The following is a 25968-nucleotide window of genomic DNA, read 5'->3' as shown; positions in this document are numbered from 1 at the left end:
CAGCAAAAGAGGCGGACGTCACAACGTGTGCTGTCCACAACCGTATGTCTTGGCTCTGCAAAATAGAACATGTCCTATTCTTGTCCGTATTGCAGACTAGAATATTCATTTCTACAATAGTGCAGGATGTGCGGCATGGCAAATTGCGAGTGGCATACGGTCGGGTGCGTGAGGCATTATGGGTATCCGCAGGATAGGTCATCAATATCTGATAGATGCAGGTCCCACCTATCTCCCGAACGGTGGTTCTCAGACCTCCATCCTTCAGTGAGGCTGCGCATGCGTGGCTCTCTCCATTAGTTTCTATAGGCGTTCCAAAAAACACCTGAGCGTGCCTCTATAGAGACCTGTACATCCATGGTGGCGCAATACCACACACACATCACCAATGGTATCTCCACAAGCGAGGACGGCATTTAAAGTTCATCTTAAGCTGGACTTGCATGGCCCAATTTTGGGGAACGAACGCTTGTCCCGATAGCAGGCCCATGTAAATGTGCTGCCGATCACCTGATGAACAAGCAACGCACTTTTTCATAGGGTGAAATGATCTTTCGAGCAGACACCTCAATCGTCGTTTCTGGGCAGCAGATTATGCATTGTGGACAGTGATCTGTTGCCCGAAAACAATGAATCGGTATGAGGACGAGCGATGTCAGTATCCGTCACTTGTCCCCATACAGTGGAGGTGATCACTCGTGTAAATCCAGTTCTTCATCCCCACTGACGAGCAGGCCGTACCAGATTCTCTACATCACCATTGACTAAATTAGGTCCGGAGGTGCCCCGGATGCTTTTCTGCATAAACAACGGGTTTCGGCCAGACAAAAACCATTGCACGCAACAGTTTTTTGTCCGGCCAACAGGAGATGAGAATGTAACCTAGAATCCAACATTGAACAAAAACACATAAGCCTAATAGTTTCCCATCATTATGGTCGATGGACTTCTCCTTTAATACTATACATACAGGTCCTTCTCAAATAATTAGCATATTGTTATTTTCTGTAATGTACTGATAAACATTAGACTTTCATATATTTTAGATTCATTACACACAACTGAAGTAGTTCAAGCCTTTTATTGTTTTAATATTGATGATTTTGGCATACAGCTCATGAAAACCCAAATTTCCTATCTCAAAAAATTAGCATATTTCATCCGACCAATAAAAGAAAAGTGTTTTTAATACAAAAAAAGTCAACCTTCAAATAATGATGTTCAGTTCTGCACTCAATACTTGGTCGGGAATCCTTTTGCAGAAATGACTGCTTCAATGCGGCGTGGCATGGAGGCAATCAGCCTGTGGCACTGCTGAGGTGTTATGGAGGCCCAGGATGCTTCGATAGCGGCCTTACCCTGCTTTCACACCTGAGCGTTTCTCAAACGCGCGTTTTTATGCACGTTTTTTGTAATAGTAAACGCGCGTTTGTGTGATTGACTGCAGTGTCCTATGGCCACAAACGCGCGTCAAAACGCCCCAAAGAAGCTCAAGTACTTGATTATGCGTCGGGCGTTTTACAGCGCGATCGTACGCGCTGTAAAACGCCCAGGTGAGAACCATTCCCATAGGGAAGCATTGGTTTTCATGTGTTGAGCGTTTTACAGCGCGTTTGAACGCGCTGTAAAACGCTCAGGTGTGAACTTAGGGTTAAGCTCATCCAGAGTGTTGGGTCTTGCGTCTCTCAACTTTCTCTTCCCAATATCCCACAGATTCTCTATGGGGTTCAGGTCAGGAGAGTTGGCAGGCCAATTGAGCACAGTAATACCATGGTCAGTAAACCATTTACCAGTGGTGTTGGCACTGTGAGCAGGTGCCAGGTCGTGCTGAAAAATGACATCTTCATCTCCATAAAGCTTTTCAGCAGATGGAAGCATAAAGTGCTCCAAAATCTCCTGATAGCTAGCTCATTGACCCTGCCCTTGATAAAACACAGTGGACCAACACCAGCAGCTGACATGGCAGCCCAGACCATCACTGACTGTGGGTACTTGACACTGGACTTCAGGCATTTTGGCATTTCCCTCTCCCCAGTCTTCCTCCAGACTCTGGCACCTTGATTTCCGAATGACATGCAACAGTCCAGTGCTGCTTCTCTGTAGCCCAGGTCAGGCGCTTCTGCCGCTGTTTCTGGTTCAAAAGTGGCTTGACCTGGGGAATGCGGCACCTGTAGCCCATTTCCTGCACACGCCTGTACACGGTGGCTCTGGATGTTTCTACTCCAGACTCAGTCCACTGCTTCCGCAGGTCCTCCAAGGTCTGGAATCGGTCCTTCTCCACAATCTTCCTCAGGGTCCGGTCACCTCTTCTCGTTGTGCAGCGTTTTCTGCCACACTTTTTCCTTCCCACAGAGGTGCCTTGATACAGCACTCTGGGAACAGCCTATTCGTTCAGAAATTTCTTTCTGTGTCTTACCCTCTTGCTTGAGGGTGTCAATGATGGCCTTCTGGACAGCAGTCAGGTCGGCAGTCTTACCCATGATTGCGGTTTGGAGTAATGAACCAGGCTGGGAGTTTTTAAAAGCCTCAGGAATCTTTTGCAGGTGTTTAGAGTTAATTAGTTGATTCAGATGATTAGGTTAATAGCTCGTTTAGAGAACCTTTTCATGATATGCTAATTTTTTTTAGATAGGAATTTGGGGTTTTCATGAGCTGTATGCCAAAATCATCAATATTAAAACAATAAAAGGCTTGAACTACTTCAGTTGGTGTGTAATGAATCTAAAATATATGAAAGTCTAATGTTTATCAGTACATTACAGAAAATAATGAAATTTATCACAATATGCTAATTTTTTTTGAAGGACCTGTATGTGCAAATTCTGGGTATTGATTGGGTAAACTACAGAGGGATGCCAATTGGATCCATTCCCCATGCTCTATTTCTAAGATATAAGGCGAATGACTTTCATAAGAGCTCAAGCACACGGCTGTTGCTTGGCCGTGCCCGTACTGGGGTCTGCAATATACGGGCCCCGGCTGTGTGCACCCCACATCACGGATGCGGACCTATTCACTTGAATGAGGTTTCCGTGGGTTCTCTCTCTGTGCCTCCACACCGCAAAAAAAGAGAACATGTTTTTTTGCAGTACAGACGGACCATGGACCCATTCAAGTTGAACGGGTCTGGATCAGTCTGCAGAATCCGTACGGATGTTGCCCGTGCAAACTGCGGTCCCCAATGCACGGGACAACTGAGCAACGGCAGTGTGCATGAGCCCTAAGAAACATCTGAAACAAGACCTTTATGTTCCTGCTCTTGACATAAGAGGTGGGATACTATTTTTGCCCTGCGATTCTATGCACAAGTGTTGCTGGTACTCAGGAACCATGGGGAATGCAGTCCCTGAGTGCGGAGGCTAATTGTCATCTACATATTGACGTGTCAGAGCAAGCAGAGAGCACTTCAGAGTAAGAAAATGACAGCGCATTACCAGCCAGGCTGGCTTCCCACAGACAGGACCATCCAAAGTGCTATGCGTTTGTGCAAATTCCACTTCTGGATTGAGGATGCCAGACAGACAACGCCAAAGAGCAGCAGATGGATGTCTTTGAAGTATTCAGATGCCACCTGCAAAAACAAAGCCGAGCAAGAGGATTATATAACCTTTAATAATCAAGCACATCAAAGAATCTACAGCATCTACTAAAAGTAAGAAGCTTCAAGTCTAAAAGGCTAGTGCTCCACAGACAACCAGACGATGGCCACCCTTCACTAACACAGGTCCAAAAACTTTGTGCCAATGAATGTAGAATCACAATATTATGACCACCAGCCAATATCCAGAGTAACCGCGAGACGGGCTGGGAGTGACCAACAAGGTCCTGGTAGGTGGTCACAGGTATCTGGAGCCATGATGACTTAAGTGCATCCCACAGCTTCAGGAGGGTCCATGGTGTGAACATGGTGATCCAGGTGGTCCTGCAGATGCTTAGTTGGGTTCAAGTCTGGGGAATTAGGGGGCCAGGGCAGTACTTGGAAGTCTTGTTCGTGCTCTCCCAACCAATGTCAGACATTTCTAGCCGTGTGATACGTCTCATTGTCTTGCTGGAAGATTCCATCTGCCCCAGGGAAGACAATTAGCATGTATGGGTGTACGTGATCTGCAAGGATGGATTCATACCCAAATCAGTGTTCTCCACGTGGACGAGTGGCCCAGAGAATGCCACGAAAACATTCTGCAGGCCATAACGCTGATCCCACCAGCTTGTGTTCTTGCAGCAATGGTGTTTGTTCTCCGATGTTTCCAACGTCCATCCGTTCCATGAAGCAGAAAATGTAACTCATCGGAGAAGGAAACCCTCAGTGGAGGTCCGATGCCCATACTGCCATGAAAGCTTTTCTACCGATGCAGCTTTGTGAGCAGAGATGCAGTGACCGTCCATCTGCTCCAGAGCCCCATACGCAGTAGGGTTCGCTGAACTGTTGTATTAGACACAAGTATGGTAGCTCCTTGGTTTATTTTGGAGGTGAGCTGATCAACTGTAGCGCGTCAGTCCACACTCTCATAACCGACATTCTCCTCTCACATCAATTTCACGTGGTGCTCCGCAGTTTGTCCACTTAGGACACTTTCATCACAGCAGCATGAGGACAGTTCACACTGCGCGGGGATATGTGTGCAGACAGCCGATCGCACACCTCATATACCAACCAAGCCAGCTCACGACACGCGACTTCCTTCAGGAGATGGCAAATACATTGCTTTTCTTTTTCTATAGACCAGAGTTACATCACGTACTACTACTCCACAGCTGTATTCCCTATTAGGGGCTTGCTTGGGTAAGGCTACTTTCACACTTGCGCTTGATCGGATCCGTTCTGAACGGATCCGATCATATTAATGCAGACGGAGGCTCCGTTCAGTACGGATCCGTCTGCATTAATAACTTAGAAAAAATTCTAAGTGTGAAAGCAGCCTGAGCGGATCCGTCCAGACTTTCAATGTAAAGTCAATGGGGGACGGATCCGCTTGAAGATTGAGCCATATGGTGACATCTTCAAGCGGATCCGTTCCCATTGACTTACATTGTAAGTCTGAACGGATCCGCTCGCCTCCGCACGGCCAGGCGGACAACTGAACGCTGCAAGCAGCGTTCAGCTGTCCGCCTGTCCGTGCGGAGGCGAGCGGAGGCTGAACGCCGCCAGACTGATGCAGTCTGAGCGGATCCGCTCCATTCAGACTGCATCAGGGCTGGACGGAGGCGTTTGGGTCCGCTCGTGAGCTCCTTCAAACGGAGCTCACGAGCGGACAGCAGAACGCTAGTGTGAAAGTAGCCTAACTTTTAGGAAGATTGGTTTTTATACCAGGAATTGTACAGCAAGGCCTCTTTCACATGGCTTTTTTTTTTTTCGTTTACGGGCCATTTTTTTGCGTTCCATATACGGAAACATTAATTTCAATAGGTCTGGGAAAAATAAAAATAAAAAAAGCGGAACCATCTATTGAAAATATTATGCCCAACCCAATTTTTTCTATGTAATTACTGTATATGCCATACGGGAAAAAAAAAAAAAAAAAAAAAAAAAAAAAAAGGAACGGATTGGTGAAAAACCGACACTGTCGTGTGAAAGAGGCCCAAGGCCCATTGCACACAACCGCATGGCTTTTTCAGTGTTTTGCGGTCCGTTTTTCACCGATCCGTTCTGTTCCTTTTTTCTGTATGCCATATACAGTAATTACAAAGAAAAAAAATTGGGCTGGGCATAAAATTTTAAATAGATTGTTCTGCAAAAACTGAACAGATACGGAAGACATACAGATTACATTCCGTATGTGTTCCGATTTTTTTGTGGACCCACGGAAAGTGATTTGCGGGCAATAATAGGACATGTTCTATCTTTCAATGGAACGGAAATATGGAAACGGAATGCATATGGAGTACATTCCGTTTTTTTTGAGGACCCATTGAAACAAATGGTTCCGTTAAAAAAATAAAACACACACGTTCGTGTGCAAGAGGCCTAAGCTCATGTAAAGAAAAAAAAAAAAAAACAACTCCCAGAATGCAGTGCAGCACAGAAGATTGAATTATAGGAACTCTGTCTGGGCTTGTTGACTGTTTCCAGCGGCAACCGGCAGAAAACAATGCATTTTGAGATGTGTTGTATATCTCTCAGTGCACGATAAGTAAAGTATGGGTATTTTCAAAATTATAAAAAGGGACATCCCTGTATAAACAGCAAAAATAGTTGTTGTTTAGGAAACACCTTTACGTATGTATCAGGCCACGATTGCGGCCGGGACAGGAGTCTAGTAAGGAATCGCTCACCTCACTTGATTTCATGATACCAAACAGTGGAAACATAAATGCAGGAACCAGCGCTGCGGAGCCCAGAGGAATGGCCTCCGAAATCCAGAAGGTAGCTGTGATCAGTAATATATAAGCACATGATGCCTCCTGAAAAACACAGAAAAAAAAAGGGTAAAACATAATGACTTCTGTTACACCAAGTTCATCCTCTATACACATGATAAAACATAGCAACTAGAGATTGTGGGGGTACAATCACCAGGCCCCCTCAATCACAAGAGCGTGGGCCATGTACCCTGCGGGGGACCCCAGAAATGAATGGTCGGCTGATCGAGCATGTGCAATGCTACTCCATACATGTCTATGGGACTGCCAGAAATAACTTTGGGAACAGCCGACTGGCGGGGTGCGGGACCCCTGCAGATCTGATATTGATGGTCTAGCCCAAGATTTGGCCATCAATATAAAAATACTAAAACCACACACACTTTAAAAGGGTTGTGTTATCTCATACGCTGGAGGCATATCGCTAGGATATGCCAAAAATATCAGATAGGTGCCGGGCCTACCTCTGGGACCTGCTCCTTTGTCCAGAACCGGGCACTGCGCATGCTCTCCATTCACTTCTATGGGAGTTCAAGCGAACTCCATAGAAGTGAATGGGTGGTGGCCATGTGCGCTGCCACCTCTGGGACCCGCTGCTATCTGACATAGGTGGCATACCCTAGTTATATACGTATGAAATAAGATAACCCCTTTAAATGACAACTTAAAATAAAAAATACCAAAATAATGGTTTTAAATAAATGTATGTATTTCTATACTGTAAAATTCTAAAGCATCTTTTCTTAGAAGTCTGCATTGCACCTCATGGAAATGTATGGAAAAAAAAAAAAAAAAAAGGGAAGGGTGTTAGACACGCTCCCATGGCCACAACTGACCTATACATTTACATTAGGAATAACAAAGTTCAAGAAAAGATGTTCCAGAATAAGGCCTCTTTCACACTACCGTTTTTCTTTTCCGTTTTGCAGGCCGTTTTTTTGCGTTCCGTATACGGTCCCATTCATTTCAATGGTTCCGCAAAAAAAAAACGGAATGTACTCCGTATGCATTCCGTTTCCGTATATATCCGTTCCGTTGAAAGATAGAACATGTCCTATTATTGCCCGCAAATCACATGGCTCCATTCAAGTCAATGGGTCCGCAAAACAAAAAAAAAAAAATATGCATCCGTATGTCTTCCATATCCGTTCCGTTTTTTGCGGAACCATCTGTTGAAAATGTTATGCCCAACCCAAATTTTTTCTATGTAATTACTATATATGCCATATGGAAAAAAAAAAAAAAAAAAACGGATCTGTGAAAAACGGACAGCAAAACACTGAAATAGCCATACGGTAGTGTGAAAGAGGCCTAAGGCTACTTTCACACTAGCGTTTTCAATTCCGCTATTGAGATCCATCATAGGATCTCAATATGATGGATCCGCAGAAAACGCTAGTGTGAAAGTAGCCTAGGATACAACTGACGTAGCAGGAAAGCTGATGGGCCCTCTTTCTGTCAGCTGTCCACTTACCATCATTTCCGTGTCGAATCTGTGCAATAAAAAGCAAAACAGGAAAAGTAATGCAGCCTTTGAACTCTGGTATTGCTATGGATAGTGCTTAGTATGATCTGAAACGCGTCTGCTAAGCTGATGGCTGTGGATTGTCACTGTCCTGTCAATACCGATCAATGCTACTGTCACCTGGATTGCTGAATCTTCCCGAAACCAAACAAGGGTCTCCTTGACCAAATTAGACCTAACCGTCCGAGAAATGTACTAGACCAGGGGTAGGCAACCTCCGGCACTCCAGCTGTTGTGAAACTACAACTCCCAGCATGCATACGTGTTCTGCTCTTCTAAGAACTCTCATAGAAATGAATGGAGCATGCTGGGAATTGTAGTTTCACAACAGCTGGAGTGCCGAAGGTTGCTGATCCCTGTACTAGACTGAACCATCTCATTAACCTGATTGAAAAATGTAATAGAGTTTAACTTTTTTTTTTTTAGTCCTCCGAAAGCCATATTTTATTTTTATTTTTTATTCACATGGCCACATGAGGGCTTGTTTTTTCCACAACAAGATGCACTTTCTAAAGGCACCATATATGGCTGCATAAAATGTGGTGGGAAGCGTGAAAAATAAAATAAAAAATATAAATTATCCAAATGGGGTGGAATAAAAAAAATAAAAAAATTCTGCCACAACATTTCCTATGCAATAAAACTGATCTGTTACTTTTGTTCTCCAGTAGTTACATGTACAAAGGCGAGGCGAGTGAGAGCAAATTTTTTGTGGGCCGATTTTAATGATACTATTTTGAGGCATGTACGACTTTTTGATCACTATTTAATTTTTTGAGAGAGGTGAAGCGACCATAAAACGCAAGTCATACATTTTAACTTTTTTCCTGTTGCCATACGGGAAAAATATTTTAATAGCATAGGCAGTTCCTGGTATTGCAGCTCAGCCCCATTCATTTGACTTAGGCCTCCTGCACACGACCGTTTTTCACGGATCCGTTGTTCAGTTTTTTGTTTCCGTTTATGTTCCGTTTTGCATATACAGTATACTGCAATTACATAGATAAAATTGGGCTGGGCATAACATTTTCAATAGATGGTTCCGCAAAAAACAAAACGGAAACGAAAAACATACGGATGCATTTCCGTATGTGTTCCTTTTTTTTTGCGGACCCATTGACTTGAATGGAGCCACGGAACGGGATTTGCGGGCAATAATAGGACATGTTCCATCTTTAAACGCAACGGAAAAACTGAAATACGGAATGAATACGGAGTACATTCTGTTTTTTTGGCGGAACCATTGAAATGAATGGTTCCGTATACAGAACGCAAAAAACGGTCAGCAAACGGGGGGAAAAAAAATAATAAAAAACGGTCGTGTGCAGGAGGCCTAAAGCCAAAGTACAATACCAGACGCAGCCTGTGGATTAGAGTGGCGCTGTTTCGGGAGGGGCGGGGGACAAGTCTTTAATACAACTGACTCTGTGCACAACCAATGATGTCCGTGTGCTAGTTTTTATATAAAATCTTTAAAAAAAATTACATAGAAATGTACTAAGGACTCCTCACGCCGTTTAGGCACTCTCCCTAAGGAGATATAGTATTCCCTTAAAACTCCAGACAATGAACATGACCAGAGCTCCGTATGTCACAGCTGTGAGTCAGCTGAAGGTGAGAAAGACTTTTATAGCTATGGGGGAAAAAATTATATATATATATATATATAATCTCATACTAGACTGATTTGTCGAAGCGAATGAATGATTCAGTGATCAGTGAAACCAAGCGCCGACTGTAAGTCTTGACTGAGCGATGAGTAACCACGAGCGAGCGAACTTCCTGAAAGTCACACCACGGATTTCTAATGTTTTCCGCACGCTAATTTTAACCCTGCTCCAGTCTGAGGCCTTCACTGTACTCGCATGAACGTGGGCCCTTCAGCTGCCGCCGAACACTGGGGTCATAGAGACCAGAACAGACCCCTCATTGTGTCCGGGGAGGAAGACGTTCCTTCTGCGTATAAGGTTTCTGCCCAGACGGGATGACTGTACACGTTGCATCAGAGTACTGCCTGACTGTACGACGTGACCGAGCGCAAAATAATGTATTCCACTTTGCACGGACAAAATAACTTAATAAATAAAAGTTAAATTTTACATTACATTTGCAGAGAATTCTGCTTCATTTTATAAAAACCTGCTTCATTTTTGCAAAAGGCATGGGGGCCTTTAGTTTAGTTTCTCAACAATAAAAGATTAAAAGGGAACCTGTCATGAACTTTATACTGACCGTACTGAGGGCAGTATAGAGTAGTGACAGAAATGCACATTTCAGCGATGTGTCACTTACGAGCTAACAGTAAGTGGTTGCTGAGAACCAGCATCATAATCATTGCAGACTGGGCCTGGAAAAGAGTCAAATCTACCTGAGAAGAGTCCTGGTTATTCATGGATTCCTGCTCTCCTGCTGATGGCTGACAGTCTTCTACCTAGATTTCTCTCTTTCCCTCTAGGAGACAACTGCCAATCATCAGCAGATGGGCGAGAGCGGGAGATCAGGAATAACCAGGACTCTTCTCAGGTAGACTGGACTCTTTTCCAGGCCCGGGCTGCAATGATTATGATGTAGCTCATGAGTGACACCGCTGAGATCAGCATGTCTGTCACTATTTTATGCTGCTGTCAGTGAGCTCAGCATAAAGTTGATGACAGGTTCCCTTTAAAGGGCTTCTCATTCATGAGAATTTAATTTTTAAGGGAAGCTACCATCAACATTTTTGATGTAAGAATATGGATCTTTAAAAAAAATTTAAAAAAAAGAGAAGAAGAAAACGGGTGGGTGGTTTTCTATATATATATATATATATATATATATATATATATATATATATATATATATATATATATATATTTATTCTTGCCACTTTGGAGTGGCGGGGGCAGCAATTTTTTTTACCAGCTTTTACGCCAGGCATAAAGAGAATTGAAAACTAAGCCAGTCAGGGGCTGGAGTAGTTTTCACTCCGGGAACATGGACTCAAGGAGGTACGCCTAATTTATGATGAGGCACACGCCTCGTTAGATTTTAGCCAAATCCTCAGGCAGGGAAACTAAGACTGGCGTAAAAAAGACCCTCAATCTTTTGAAGTCGCTCTACGTGTTCTACTTCCTGTCCTGGTTTGGACTTTTGGGAGGGCAGACAGCCTCGCTTGACTTTCTATGCCGACTGCGACAAAAGGACAATAGTTTGCATTTAATTTAATTTAATGTACTGTATTAGGCCTCAAACACACAATTGTAAATTGCGGATCCACAAAATACAGATACGGTCCGTGTGGCATCCGCATTGTTTTTTGCGCACCCATAGAAGTCCGTAGTCCGCATCTTGCGGCCAAGCATAGGACATGTGGAACTGACACATGGATTCGAAAAACACACGGATGATCCGTGTACTTTCTGCATCCGTATGTCCGTTTTACAAAAAGATAGAATATGTCTGTAAATGCAGACCACAGACACTTTGAAGTCAATGGGTCCACCAAAACAAACAAAAAAAAAAACTGCATATATTGCAGACCACAAGACGAGCACAGTCGAGTGCATGAGGTCTTATGCAGCAGTTTTTCCACACAAAAACCTGCAACATGTGGAGGTAGCCTAAAGGCACATTCATAAGGATTGGCAATAAAGCAGCAAAACACATTGGGTGTAATTTATTAAGAAAAGTGAAAAAAATATATATAAACAGTGATGTGAACCTGGCCACCCTCTTCCTGAAGCTGCCTCATGACAAACTATCATGTGATACAAGTAGAGAAGATCAACGCTGCAGCCAGCAATTGGCTGCAGTTGCATTAAACCGGAAGTTTATATCCATGGACAGAGTGGAGCACAGAGGCAGGAGAACACGGCGTCATGAGGCACGTAAGGCCTCATGCACACGACCGTTGTGTGCACCCGTGGCCGTTGTGCCGTTTTCCGTTTTTTTCTGCGGCTCCATTGACTTTCAATGGGGCCGTAGAAAACTCGGCTTGTGCACCGTTTTTACACCGCGCCCGTGACCCGTGTTTCGAGGCCGTGAAAAAAATATAACCTGTCCTATTTTTTTCACGGCCAACGGTTCACGGGCCCATTCAAGTCAATGGGTCCGTGAAAGAACACGGATGCACACAAGATTGGCATCCGTGTCCGTGATCCGTGGCCGTAGGTTGCTTTCATACAGACGGATCCGAAGATCCGTCTGCATAAAAGCTTTTTCTGATCTAAGTTTTCACTTCGTGAAAACTCAGATCCGACAGTATATTCTAACACAGAAGCGTTCCCATGGTGATGGGGACGCTTCTAGTTAGAATACACTGCAAACTTTGTACAAGACTGCCCCCTGCTGCCTGGCAGCACCCGATCTCTTACAGGGGGATATGATAGCACAATTAACCCCTTCAGGTGTGGCACCTAAAGGGGTTAATTTTACTATCATATTCCCCTGTAAGAGATCAGGGCTGCCAGGCAGCAGGGGGCAGACCCCCCCCCTCCCCAGTTTGAATATCGTTGGTGGCACAGTGTGCCAACCACCATCGCCCCCCCCCCTCCCTCCCTCTATTGTATTAAATCGTTGGTGGCACAGTGTGCCAACCACCATCGGCCCCCCTCCCTCCCTCTATTGTATTAAGTCGTTGGTGGCACAGTGTGCCAACCACCATCGGCCCCCCCCCGCCACCCCCCTCTCCCTCTATAGCAGTAACATTGGTGGCAGTGTGCGGTCTCAACAGTAGAAGATTCATACTTACCTGCTTGCTGCTGCGATGTCTGTGAACGGCCGGGAGCTCCTCCTACTGGTAAGTGACAGTTCTTTAGCAATGCGCCACACAGACCTTTCACTTACCAGTAGGAGGAGCTCCCGGCCGGACACAGACATCGCAGCAGCAAGCAGGTAAGTATGAATCTTCTACTGTTGAGACCGCACACTGCCACCAATGTTACTGCTATAGAGGGAGGGGGGGGGGCGATGGTGGTTGGCACACTGTGCCACCAACGATTTAATACAATAGAGGGAGGGAGGGGGGCCGATGGTGGTTGGCACACTGTGCCACCAACGATTTAATACAATAGAGGGAGGGAGGGGGGCCGATGGTGGTTGGCACACTGTGCCACCAACGATTTAATACAATAGAGGGAGGGAGGGGGGCCGATGGTGGTTGGCACACTGTGCCACCAACGATATTCAAACTGGGGGGGGGGGGGCTGCCCCCTGCTGCCTGGCAGCCCTGATCTCCTACAGGGGAATATGATAGTACAATTAACCCCTTTAGGTGCCGCACCTAAAGGGGTTAATTGTGCTATCATATCCCCCAGTAAGAGATCGGGTGCTGCCAGGCAGCAGGGGGCAGTCTTGTACAAAGTTTGTAGTGTATTCTAACCTGAAGCGTCCCCATCACCATGGGAACGCCTCTGTGTTAGAATATACTGTCGGATCTGAGGTTCACGAAGTAGCTCATATCCGACAGTATATTCTAACATAGAGGCGTTCCCATGGTGATGGGGACGCTTCAAGTTAAAATATACCATCGGATTGGAGAAAACTCCAATCCGATGGTATAAAAGAACTCCAGACTTTACATTGAAAGTCAATGGGGACGGATCCGTTTGAAATGGCACCATATTGTGTCAACATCAAACGGATCCGTCCCCATTGACTTGCATTGTAATTCAGGACGGATCCGTTTGGCTCCGCACGGCCAGGCGGACGCCAAAACGACTTTTTTTTCATGTCCGTGGATCCTCCAAAAATCAAGGAAGACCCACGGATGAAAAAACGGTCACGGATCACGGACCCAGTTTTTGCGGGCCGTGAAAAAAAACTGTCGTGTGCATGAGGCCTAAGGCTACATTTACACAGGCGTCAGAAATCTGGCAGATCACGAATGAGTTCGTGATGCGGATCACGAACTCATTCACTTGAATGGGGTCCGCGATCCGTCCGTTCCACAAAAAGATAGGACAAGTTCTATCTTTTTGCGGAAAGGACCACCACAGAAGCACTCCGTAGTACTTCCGTTCCGTATCTCTGGATATGCGGACCCATTGAAGTGAATGGGTCTGCATCCGTGATGCAGAATGCCAGTGTCCTGTGTATTGCGGACCCGCTGTATGCGGGATGCAATACGGCCACGGGGGGGGGGGGACACGGTTGTGTGCAAGAGGCCTTAACAGGATGTTGCCGGGTTTCGGCCGGATAAAAATCGTTGCGTTCAGCAATTTTTGTATGACCAAATCTGAAATGACACTGATTTCAAATCCGTACCGTTACCCCCCCCCCCATCCCCTAGAAAAAATAAATATATATATTAGGGCTGCACGATATGGGAATTTTGTGCGATTAGGGCCCTAAAAATTGCGATAACGGTATGCGATATTTTAAAGGGAATTGTGCTAGAGGTCTATTTGCTTGGATTTTCAAGGCAAAAGCACACACAAATTACCGATAATGCTGAAATGTACTTATGCTTAACTCAAGAACTAAAATGTACAGTGTTTTTCAAAATAAAACATCTTTTACTAAATTAAATAACATATTTGCATTACTGCAAAAGTACAAAATACAAAACTTGCCATTTTCTTAATAGCGCTGCACAGAACAGATAAATAAAATAGAATAAATAAAAAAACATTTGTTCATTAAAATAACGACTTGCCTCCAGCCCCTCCTCCCTCCCCGCACTGTAACTGATGTATCACCAGCCACGCTGTGCAGCATAGCGGCCGGCGATACATCCGTGTCAACCACGTAAAAAGTCAACCATCGCTTTATAAGGCGCACTGCCATTCCCCCTCCCCCCCACTTTTGGGGGGGGGGGGGTGGAGTTTGTCTTATAAAGCGAAAAATATGGTAATATAATTGCAGCATTTTGGGGTCGTCCAATTGGCGATTGCGATATGGCGATTATTTGCAATTGGCGATATATTTGTGCAGGCCTAATATATATATATATAAAAAAGGAATGTGGGCAGCACCACTGTCTGTGTAGTATACTCGGAGTGCCAGCGGCTGAGTAGGCGATCCACCTCCAACGATATAAAATAAAAGAATTCCGCAGCACATCCACGTAGTAAAGAAAATGAAAAAACTTTATTCACCAAGCATGCTTGGTGAATAAAGTTTTTTCATTTTCTTTACTACGTGGATGTGCTGCGGAATTCTTTTATTATATATATATATATATATATATATATATATATATTTATTTATTTATTATGGGGGGGGGGGGGGAACACAAACATCCACATGGAACATAAAATACAACAGCAAAATCTGCGACTTGAATTACATGCGTTTTTATTTTTTTTTGCTGTATTGGATATCCCCCTCTCCCATTGTTGCAAAAGGTGAAATCCAAGATGGCGATCCGCAAATCAATTTACGGTGCAGATTTATTAATTTTTTTACGCAGTGTATGAGATTTTTAAAAAGTCTTGACCACTTTGCTGGTACTGTAAAACACTGCGGATTTGCCCCACGAGAATCCACGGTGGGGAATCCGCACCATATCCGCCATGTGTGAACCCACCCTTAACATTGATCATCAGGACAAATCACTTTTCCAAATGGGGGCTCATTTTTAAAGAGCGGACATCCTCCTGGGGGGAAGCTACAGGCGGACGTGCTAAGTAATTTTTATTTTTTTTCACAGTCTTTCACTTTCCTTTTATGACAGCGCGGCTCATAGACGATGCGGGTCGTGCGCCTCGTCAGAAATTAGACGCATCTTCGGTAGTCTGTGGGCATGCCGGAAAATCTCGTTTTTTCTGCAATTTTGACACTTTTTTTTCCCTGGAGTAGCCATTTGCCAGAGCCGGACTTCCGGCCCCAGCCTGGCTGTTGCTATTCCTTTCTAACGCTCCTGTGTGACGAACATGGCGTAAAAACCACTGTGCCACGAATGGTCGCGTGGGCAATTAAAAGGTCAGTGACAATTTTAGGGCTCATGCACACAACCGTATGTATTTTGCGGTCCTCAAAAAATACAGAGGACATCCATGTGACATCCTTATTACACCCGTTTTTTTTGGCGTACCCACAGTATCCTTGTCCACAAAACGGACAAGTTCTATCTTTTTTTTGTCGACACACAGAAACGTAATGCACACGTGATTCCGTATTTTTTGCGGACCCATAGCAAAAAAACAAGAAAAAAAAACACACAGAATGGACATTAAAAAAAAAAAAAAAAAAAAAAAAGTACATGTACGAGTCCTTACGCCAATAATAGGCATAAAACTGTTCGTAAAAATGATCCCTTCAGCGTGCGCCAAGGTACGAGTTGCCGGTGTGCCATTCAGGCCACCCTCGCTATCGGTCATACCCACGCTTGCCATTTACTTGCGCCTCCGCGTATAAAACAGCGCCATATTTAACAAGCGTAAGTAAAAGGAAGCCTGGCCTTCTGCTCGTGCCGTACACCTCCATTGTATCCAACTTTTCCACCACTTCTCTAACGCTGAGCGACCCGGCGATGCGCAGCAGCGGGCACCGTGCTGGGGGACTACACATCATGGGTAATAAATCCCCCCCCCCCCCCCATATTCCAGGCCTGAAAATACCATTTTACATCAAGTCCCAGCAGGACCCTTTGTTACATGGGGACACAGTTGCTACCTGCCAGGCTACATTGTGTTCCCCTCCCCCCATCAGCTGGGAAACTTTAATGATAGTAGCCCAGGGTTCAGCTGAGGAGACAGCAGCATCCACCCAGCACCCCTCCCCCACAGTCACTTTACCTTGGTCTGGGCTACCAGTGGCAGGGGCAGGAGCAGAAGAGGCAGCACGAAAGTGATGAGGATGTCCCTGTGCTGCCAGAGCTGCTGCAGTGAAGACATTGCCGTGTGAAGGCACACCAAGCCCGGGATCCAGACGGGCAGGGGATGCTGCAGAGGAGGCAGGGCCGGGGCATGCATGCATCCAGGGGGAGCGAGGCCGTGCTGCACAGGATGAGCCTCCCTGGCTGCAGCCTCCCTCACCTCAGCATGTCTGCTGGCCTCTGCCAGGAAGAATGAGGCTGGCTGCAGACCCTCCCCCATGCGATGAGCGGGAGGCTGGCTGCTGCTCCTCCACAATGGAGCTCTGCATATGAATGTGGCCGGCGCCACGTCACTGCCAGGGGCCGGGGGATCACCCTATAGGCCCGGGGAACCCTCCCACCAGTCAGGGGACCTCTGCTGAAATGCTGCATTGTGCTGCCCTCCACCACAGCCCTCCTTATGTATTCAGCCTGGATGCTGTCTGCCTGCCAGTGTCTGCACATATCTTACAGGGGATGTTCACCTATGGTGGCTTCTACTCATTCTAGCCACCCAGAAATCTCTGCCAAATAAATATTTTTTTTTTTTTGTGTATTTCATGTCTATTTTCCACCTGCTATTGACGTCAATGGTCGCGCGGCTAAGTTTGAAACCTATTCCAAGAGCCTAAAACGCTCCTACAGTTTTTTGGGGTTTTTTTGGCGCGCGCGCTCCACAACAAAAAGCCTCACCAAAGACGTATGCTAATGAAAAGGGTTTTCTAAAAAAATGTTTTATTTTTTTAACTAATGAGTAGTGTTGAGCGAACTTGTGTTCTAAGTTCGGCGTCTAAAGTTCGGATTATCATGGATTCACGTTATGGATTCCGCTACCACGGACCATAACGGAATTTAGAATCCATAACTTGTGTTGAGCGAACTTGTGTTCTAAGTTCGGCGTCTAAAGTTCGGGTTATTGAAGAATCGCGTTATGGATTCCGCTACCACTGACCATCACGGAATTTAGAATCCATAACGCGATTCTTCGATAACCCGAACTTTAGACGCCGAACCTAAAACACAAGTTCGCTCAACGCTACTGATGAGAAGTGTTGAGCGAACTTCTGTTTTCAAGTTTGGCGTTAAAGGGGTTGTCTCACCATAGACAATAGGGCATATCCCTAGGATATGCCCCCATTGTATTCTAGGTGCAGGTCCCACCACTGGGACCCGCACTTATATCGAGAACGGGGCCCCGCAAGGTGGTGGTTCCAGTCCGGCCACCACCGAGCCGGCTCCCCATAGAAGTGAATGCGGCCCCCGCTCCCATTCATTTCTTTGGGGCTGATGGAAATAGCTGAGCCAGCGCTCATCAATTTTCTCCGGCCCCATAGAAAATGAATGGAGGGCGGCTGCGCAGTGCGCCCTCCTTCACTTGCGGGGGTCCGTTCTCAATATAGATGCGGGTCCCAGCGGTCGATCCTAGCGATATTCCCCCATTGTCCATAATGAGACAACCCCCTTTAAAGGTTCGGGTTACTTAAGAATTCCGTTAAGGTTAAGTTATGGTCCATGGTAGCGGAATCCAGAACGTAACTCTTGGATAACCCGACCCTTGTACGCCGAACTTGAAAAAGGAAGTTCGCTCATTCCTACTGATGAGCTATCCTATGGATAGCTGAATGGGCCCGAGCTGCGCCTAGGCCAGGGTTTGGCCCTTTGTCGTTGGTTCAGTCTGACAATGTGGCCCCCAACCAGAAAACACTGTGCATCCCTTACCTAGGCCACGGGACCATTGACTGTGACGTCACATGGCCTAGCCAAAGCTGCTAGAAGACCGTGAGCGCTGGTGCCTTCTCTAACAGCTGATTGCCGTTGGACCCCCACGATCAGGTACTGATGAACTATCCAGAGGATAGGTAATCAGTTAAAAAATCTCAGAAAACCCCTTGATAGATGAGAGAGAGTATAGTATGCTACTCATGGTTTCTGGGCAATAGATAAGTGTTGCCTGGGGGGTACTCTTTCTCATTACAGTGACTAGTATGTGTGCAGAGTATTGTAGGCCAGGCAATGCTCCTCTGGATTTCTGGGAAAGATATTCAAATTAGCTTTCCTAAGCCTACCTAATGCCGGCAGATGTAAGATGCGCTAATTTTCCCATTGAATGGGAGGTTGAAAATACAGTACACGTGAAAGCATGTGACTAAAAACATTTTAAAAAAGAAATGAAACTGAAAAAAGTAAAAATGAAAGTGGATTTCTCTTGAATGCCGGATATCACAATTCTCAGCCTCTACAATACTACCAAGAAGGTTTTTGGAACTTGACACGCAAACTTACCAACATTTTGGTTGGTAAATTCAGGGCACGTAAGCCCTGCCTTAGGAGTTCTCCAAACCTGCCCAGGAATGCCCATCATTGTGGCTGGACAACCCGAATTTGCCTGGACTGGCTCTGAAAATTTGGAAGAGTTGGCAACTCTTGATGTGTATTTGAAAATACATGCTGTGTGAACTATGGCGCATATTTCCTATTGAAACCAAAGGCATGCTGTTTATATGGATGGATAGATAGATAGATAGATAGATAGATAGATAGATACAGGCATGGGATTCAGACAATTCCCTCAGGTTCCCCCGATCCGGTTGTTAAAATTACAGTGGCAGCGGAAGATGAGCGCTTCTGTTCCATAGTTTAGCTCCTTAGGCTTTTTGAAAGTTGGGTGGTATGTGTGTGTAGGGTATATATGGTGTATTTATATGTAAACATGTGTGGTGACGCCACGTGTCCACCATTGAGTAGGGAGCCTGTTGTAAAAAATTTGAATCCCACCCCTAGATACATAGCTATTAGATAGATAGATAGATAGATAGATAGATAGATAGGGGCCCCCAAAAGTGAAGCAGAGTGGGTCCTCACGGACATCAATGGGACAGAGTTTAGTGTGGAGTATGCTCTGAAATTCCACTTGTGAACATGGTCTAGTACAGACTTAGGGCTTGTTCACACGACCGTATGCATTTTGCGGTCCGCAAAAAATACAGATGACGTCCGTGTGCATTCTGTATTTTGTGGAACGGAACAGCTGGCCCCTAATAGAACAGTCCTATCCTTGTCCATAACGCGGACAATAATAGGACATGTTCTTTTTTTTTTTGCGGAACGGAAATATGGACATTGGAATGCACACGGAGTACCTTCGTTTATTTTTTTTGCGGACCTATTGAAATGAATAGTTCTGCAAAAAAAACGGAACAGACACGCAAAGAAAATACGTTTGTGTGCATGAGCCCTTATACGGTCTTAAAGGGAACTTTTTTTTAGCTGTCCAGGGATGCATCCTCTTCTGACGGAAGATTGTCAGGGCTGGGTAAGACCCTGTCAATCAAGTGGCAGGGGAAGCTTCTTCTCCAGCGGGGACAACCCCTCACAGGTGAAGAACTCTTACTGATGAGACGGAGCGATTTGCTCATCACTATTGCAGAGCCATGAGGAGGTACGATAGGCCAGCACATGGCACATGGCTTTACCAGACACTAATTACAGGCATGTCAATGCACAGTTTTGATTAATACATATTATAAACTTATGATAAATTATGATAGACAAATTACGCAATTTTATTATTACAATATTGCACCGCCTGTAACTATAAACCTGAGGTTCACCACCTTTTCTCTATTAAAGGCATATTCTGGCTTCACAATATTGATAGCCTATCCTCAGAATAGGCTGTCAATATGATATCCATGTGGGTCCAACTCTCAGCACCCTTGCTGATCAACTGTTTGAAGGGTCTGCTGCTCCTCTTCAATGTATCGTAACAACATAGTAGCAGTGGGTAATGATAGCTTCCTCCTATTCCAGTGAATAGGACGAATATGACCTCTTCAAACTGCTGATCAGCAGGGTTTCTGTAAGTTGGACCCCCACTGATGATGTCCTGAGGGCAGGCCATCAATATGAAGCTGCAATACCATTTTAAGTAACGTGAAGATCTACATGGTGGCTCAGACACACTGCTACTTCATGTACTGTGCACTGACTTTTTTACCTGCAAGGTGTTAATTTTAGATGTTCTCATTAGAAGTCAAGGCACTAGTCTTAAATGTGGTCCTGATGGTGATGGGCCATTGACTCAGCACCTTCAGCACTCGGGATAAAAAACAGGTGGAGGTAACCTCTAAGGAACCATGGCTAAAGGACTGTCCTTCCCCTGGTCGGTAGAGTAAAATGGGAGGCAGTTGTCATAGAGGACGGCAGAAGACATTAGCAAATGCAGAGACCAAGCCTGGAATCTGCCTTTTGATGCAGCAGGAAACTCCCCTCTTCTGTGAATAGGTCTGACTGCAGAAGATCTGGTGAATGTCAAGTTCAGTGGTGAATGCAGAGGCCAAGCCTGGTATCTCCATTTTGATGCAGCAAGAAAATCACTTCTTCTGTGAATATGTCTGACTGTGGAAAGTCCACTGAATGTCAAAGCCATCGGTCAGCGCAAAGACCGAGACAGGTCGAGTCAGATTGACTTTGATACAGCAGGAAGCCCACTTCCTAGGTGAATACATCTGCTGGCTATGCAGTAATTTAAGTCCAGTGGTGAATGCAGAGACCAAGCCTGGAATCTGCCTTTAGTGCAGCAGTAAACTCACTTCTTCAGTGAATACGTCTGACTGTGAAAAGTCCAGTGAATGTCAAGTCCAGTGGTGAATGCGGAGTCTAAGCATGGAATCTGAATTTTGATGCAGCCGGAAACTCACTTCTGTGAATATGTCTGACTGTAGAAAGATCAGTGAGTGAGTGCAGAGACCAAGCTCGGAATCTACCTTTGATGCAGAAGGAAGCTCACTTTTTCAGTGAATATACTATATTTTACAGACTACAGTGCTGCCCATATTCATACCCCTGGCAAATGTTGACTTAAAGTAACTTTTTTTCAACCAGCAAGTAATTTTTGGACGGGAAATGACATAGGTGTCTCCCAAAAGATAACAAGACGATGTACAAGAGGCATTATTGCGGAAAAAAAACATTTCTCAGCTTTTAGTTACATTTTAGCCCAAAGTGTCCAGTCCAAAATTATTTATACCCTTCTCAATAATCAATAGAAAAGCCTTTATTGGCTATTACAGCAATCAAACACTTCCTATAATTGCAGACCAGCTTTCTGCAGGTCTCCACAGGTATTTTTGCCCATATATGTTTAGCAATGAGCTCCAAATCTTTTAGGTTGGAGGGTCTTCTTGCCATCACCCTGATCTTTAGCTCCCTCCACAGATTCTCAATTGGATTCAAGTCTGGACTCTGGCTGGGCCACTCCAAAACGTTAATGTTGTTGTCTGCTAACCATTTCTTCACCACTTTTACTGTGTTTTGGGTCATTGTCATGCTGAAATGTCCACTGGTGCCCAAGGCCAAGTTTCTCTGCAGACTGCCTGATGTTGTCGTTGAGAATCCTCATGTATTGCTCTTTTTTCATGGTGCCGTTTACTGTGATTAGGTTCTCTGGTCCATTGGCTGAAAAACACCCCCAAAGCATTAGGTTCCCACCACCATGTTTGACAGTGGGGATGGTGTTCTTTGGGTTGAAGGCTTCTCCTTGTTTTACATCAAATGAAGGAAACATCATTGTGACCAAACAATTCAATTTTTGTTTCATCTGACCATAACACAGAAGACCAGAAGTCTTCTTCTTTGTCCAGATGAGCTTTTGCAAAGGTCAAGCGAGCTTTTGTGTGCCTTATCTGGATAAGTGGCGTCCTCCTTGGTCTGCAGTGTGCAGTGTGCGTCGGATTATCTGCCTTGAGACATTGCCACCAGCAGAGCCCAGATTCACCAGGATGGCCTTGGTGGTGATCCTTGGATTCCTTTTCACCTCTCTAACTATCCTCCTGGCCAGCACAGGTGTCACTTTTGGCTTCCGACCACGTCCTCTGAGATTTTCCACAGTGTGGAACATCTTGTATTTTTTGCTCAAATGTAAATAAAAGCTGAGAAATGTTTTTTTCCCACAATAATACCTCTTGTACATCGTCTTATTATCTTTTGGGAGAAACCTATGTCATTTCCCATCAAAAAATTCCTTGCTGGTTGAATAAAAGTAACTTTAAGTCAAAATTTGCCAGGGGTATAAATAATTATAGGCAGCACTGTATAAGATGCACTGGACTATAAGACGCACCTAGAATTTGGAGGAGGAAAATAGGAAACAAAATATTTTTTATCATGCTTCAGATCAGACCCTCATTAGACCCCCATTAGACACCCAAGCTCTATCATCCTCAGATTAGACCCCTCAACCTCCATCAGCCACCTATCAGACCCCCAGCCTCCATCAACCTCAGATCAGACCCCCCATCAGAGTCCGATCAGACCCCCATCAGACTCCGATCAAACCCTCGCTTGCTCCGGACGACGCTGCCACTCACTCACCGCTTCCTGGTCTTTTTCTGGGCCATGCTGCATTAAGACGCACTGCCATTTTCCCTCACGGAGGGGGGGAGTATTTATAATCCAAAAAATACGGATATCTGTATGCCGAAAATCTGATAAGTCGAGTGGTAAATGCAGAGCCGGAGCCTGGAATCCCCCTTCGATTCACTAGGAACCTAACTTCTTGTGAATACGTTTGACTGCAGAATGTCCGATAATTCAAGTGCCGGTGTGCTGGAGGTTAGCCATCACTGGACTATGCTGTTCAAAGTTTGCATTGAGCTGGAACTCCCCCTGGATCCCATTATAGTCTATGCGGTCCGGCGGTGAATGGCAGTATCCATCTAGGCCGGATCAGATGAACTCTGCCAGACTGTTCCAACAGAGAACCTTAAATGCAAATGTGAGCCTACCCTTAGAAAAACGTGAATTGTATACAGGTTGCTACCTGATGGTGTAGCTGAAAATCTGGCGACAGTTGCACCACATTTATTACTGACTTGCACCATATTTTACTGTATTAATATAGCACACATGTTTTATAGTGTATCATGGTATGTGTACTGCTCTTTTCTGGAAAGATGCATCTCACGTACAAAGAATTCTCAAAGAGATCTCAGAAATGCAGGCAGGTATACATGTGTACAGGATCCATACAGATGTTTTCCTGTCTGAAATCTTCAGATTTTTTTCAACTGATTAAGTAAGATTACAGTTATTAAAGGAACACCATCACTGAGGCCAGTAGTGCTGAGAACCAGCACAGAAGAAGGGTCATTTCATCCCGCAGTAATTGGCTGCCAAGGTTTTGTGTTATCATGGACTTTACATAATCCAACCACAACATAAACACCAGAACAGTCAGGATCTATGGGGGCGGCAGCAAGAGAAGTATTTTACTACCTTTATTTTTCATGGGGGACATGTTTAGGGTGCTTTCCTCTTGTCTAGAAACTTCTTGAAGTAATTGAAAGGATAACTATTTATCCCTTTCCTGTTGGGCTACATCTGCATTTTAGCATTCTAGTACCCTTGTTACTGCAGAAGCGCAGAATACAGGAATTTCCGTATCTGGCATACCTGGACATTGCCGGAGTTTACTTAATCCCTATTGGCTATAATGGGATCCGTCGGGTGTCTGATGAAAATTCTGCCAGGAAAAAATGTTGCTTACAGCTTTATCTTTCTGGCAGAAAGCCGGCAGATCCCATTGTTGCCCTGGCGGTGTCTGGCTATGCCAGATACTGTAATTCCAGTATTTTGCTACTTTGTTGTCTGAACAGATTACCGGAATAGCGTTAAGCAGATGTGCACCTTGCCTGAATAAAAGGGTTGGCTGACCAGTAAACGTTTTTTGTTTTTTTTGTGAATTAAAAAAAGGCTTAGAATGCTTTGAAAAAAATAAAAATAATGTACACGTCGCCAATTCTCCACTCCCGTTCTGGGTCTCCCACCAGTCTCTCCTTCTAAGTCCTTCTTGACTGCTCATCCAGAGGCACTGGAATGGGATCAGCTTTTTCATTTTTTTTTAAGAATTCTGAGCTTTCAAAAAAACATTTTGACAAAAAAAAAAACATGTAATGCTTTGCCTCTAACATTAGCATACTTGCTACCTTTGATGGAATTCTCCCAATAGGGAGACATGGCCATTTTTTTATGAAACTCCTCAATAAGCCACAGTGGAGAGCTGATAAACTAACGTTACTCTCACTGTGGTTGACTTGGGCCATTCATGACATCTAAATGGCTCCCATGTCACACTGAACTTACACAATCGTCGGCCAAATGCAACCTCATCTGGAGGCTCTCATATCACAAGCTTGCCTGTGATGAGGAAACCCCTTTAAGGCACATAAAGTCTGAATAAATCCTCCATTATTCAATGCAAACGGAAAGAGCTGGTGGGGGTGAATACCTTTTTTTATAGGCTCTGTAGTAGTGATGCGCAAAAGTTCCTATATGTACAGCTCATATGTGAAACTATTTACAAGAACAGGGTTGGCCAGATGTTCAATGAGGAGTAAAAATAAATCATGTTCTCAAGATACAGTTGATTGCTTCCTGGGAGGGGGCTGTGAGCTCTTCTCGTCTTGAGACCAAGAGCCTATCTGAAAGTTGATTAGCCTGTTTTTCAGCTTTGCTTAATGTTCTAGTTACCCAATGATTTTTGCAATCCAATGATACCCAATGATTTTTGCTCCAGCAATGTTCTGCTCTGGTAACCTACATCTCCATCAGCATCTGGATGCCATGCAAACCAATTCTGGTGGCTATATAAACAGGAAAGGGTATCTTGAACCTTACCTGAATTTCAGTTATTATATAGTGACTGCCTAGCCTGCTTTATCCTGGATTTTGCCTATTGCTTTGCCCTTTGAGTTGTCGCTTCTCTGTGTCTTTCCTGGTTTTGATTCCTGGCCTGAGCTCTGACTACCTTTGCTTTCTCCTTTTGGTTTGTTGCTCTGCATTGATCTTCTGGCTCTGACCCATGGCTTCGTCTGACTACTCTCCAGTTCTGCCAATCAATGTCTACTCTCAGGACCGCATTCTGGTCACTTTATTAAGACCGCAATCTCTTTGTATAGTACCTCCATGAGAATTTACTTCAGTGCAAAACTAGCAATCTGAGTTTCCCATCCTTGTGTACATGATTTCTGCTCAAGGTTTGGAGATGGATCCAGACACAGTATTCGCTATCCTACACTGACCTTGTTCTACAAGTTTGAAATAGCTGCAATACTTTCTAGTTTTTGATAACCACTACTGACATTTTCTTCACAACTTCTCTTATCTGGTGGCTCCACTTGTCAATCTTACAAGTAAAGGGGCAATTTCTCATTCTTGGCCTGAAGCAGCAATTTCAACAATTCAAAGTGTGCTTTGTGTCTGCTCCAGTCTTATCTCATCTGGTGGTTCTCAGATCCTTCTTTGTTGA

The 25968-nt window shown here is 44.8% G+C and overlaps 1 protein-coding gene across 1 annotated transcript in view; it reads right to left on the bottom strand.

Moving 5' to 3' along the window:
* The window catches only part of LOC122920482 (solute carrier family 13 member 1-like), a 51323-nt gene extending 34319 nt beyond the window's left edge, over window positions 1–17004 (bottom strand). Inside the window, exons 1-3 of the mRNA XM_044270011.1 lie at window positions 16603–17004; window positions 6274–6402; window positions 3435–3571 (exon numbers count right to left, since the gene is read on the bottom strand). Of these exons, the coding sequence (XP_044125946.1) occupies window positions 3435–3571; window positions 6274–6402; window positions 16603–16902 (566 nt within the window). The 5' untranslated portion in view covers window positions 16903–17004. The remainder of the gene's footprint in view (window positions 1–3434; window positions 3572–6273; window positions 6403–16602) is intronic.
* Between the last annotated feature and the right edge of the window lie 8964 nt (window positions 17005–25968).

This window comes from Bufo gargarizans, chromosome 10 (assembly GCF_014858855.1).
Source record: "Bufo gargarizans isolate SCDJY-AF-19 chromosome 10, ASM1485885v1, whole genome shotgun sequence".
NCBI classification, from domain to species: Eukaryota; Metazoa; Chordata; class Amphibia; order Anura; family Bufonidae; genus Bufo; species Bufo gargarizans.
Note: the sequence above shows the minus strand (reverse complement) of the source record. Positions and strands in the feature narration are given on the sequence as shown.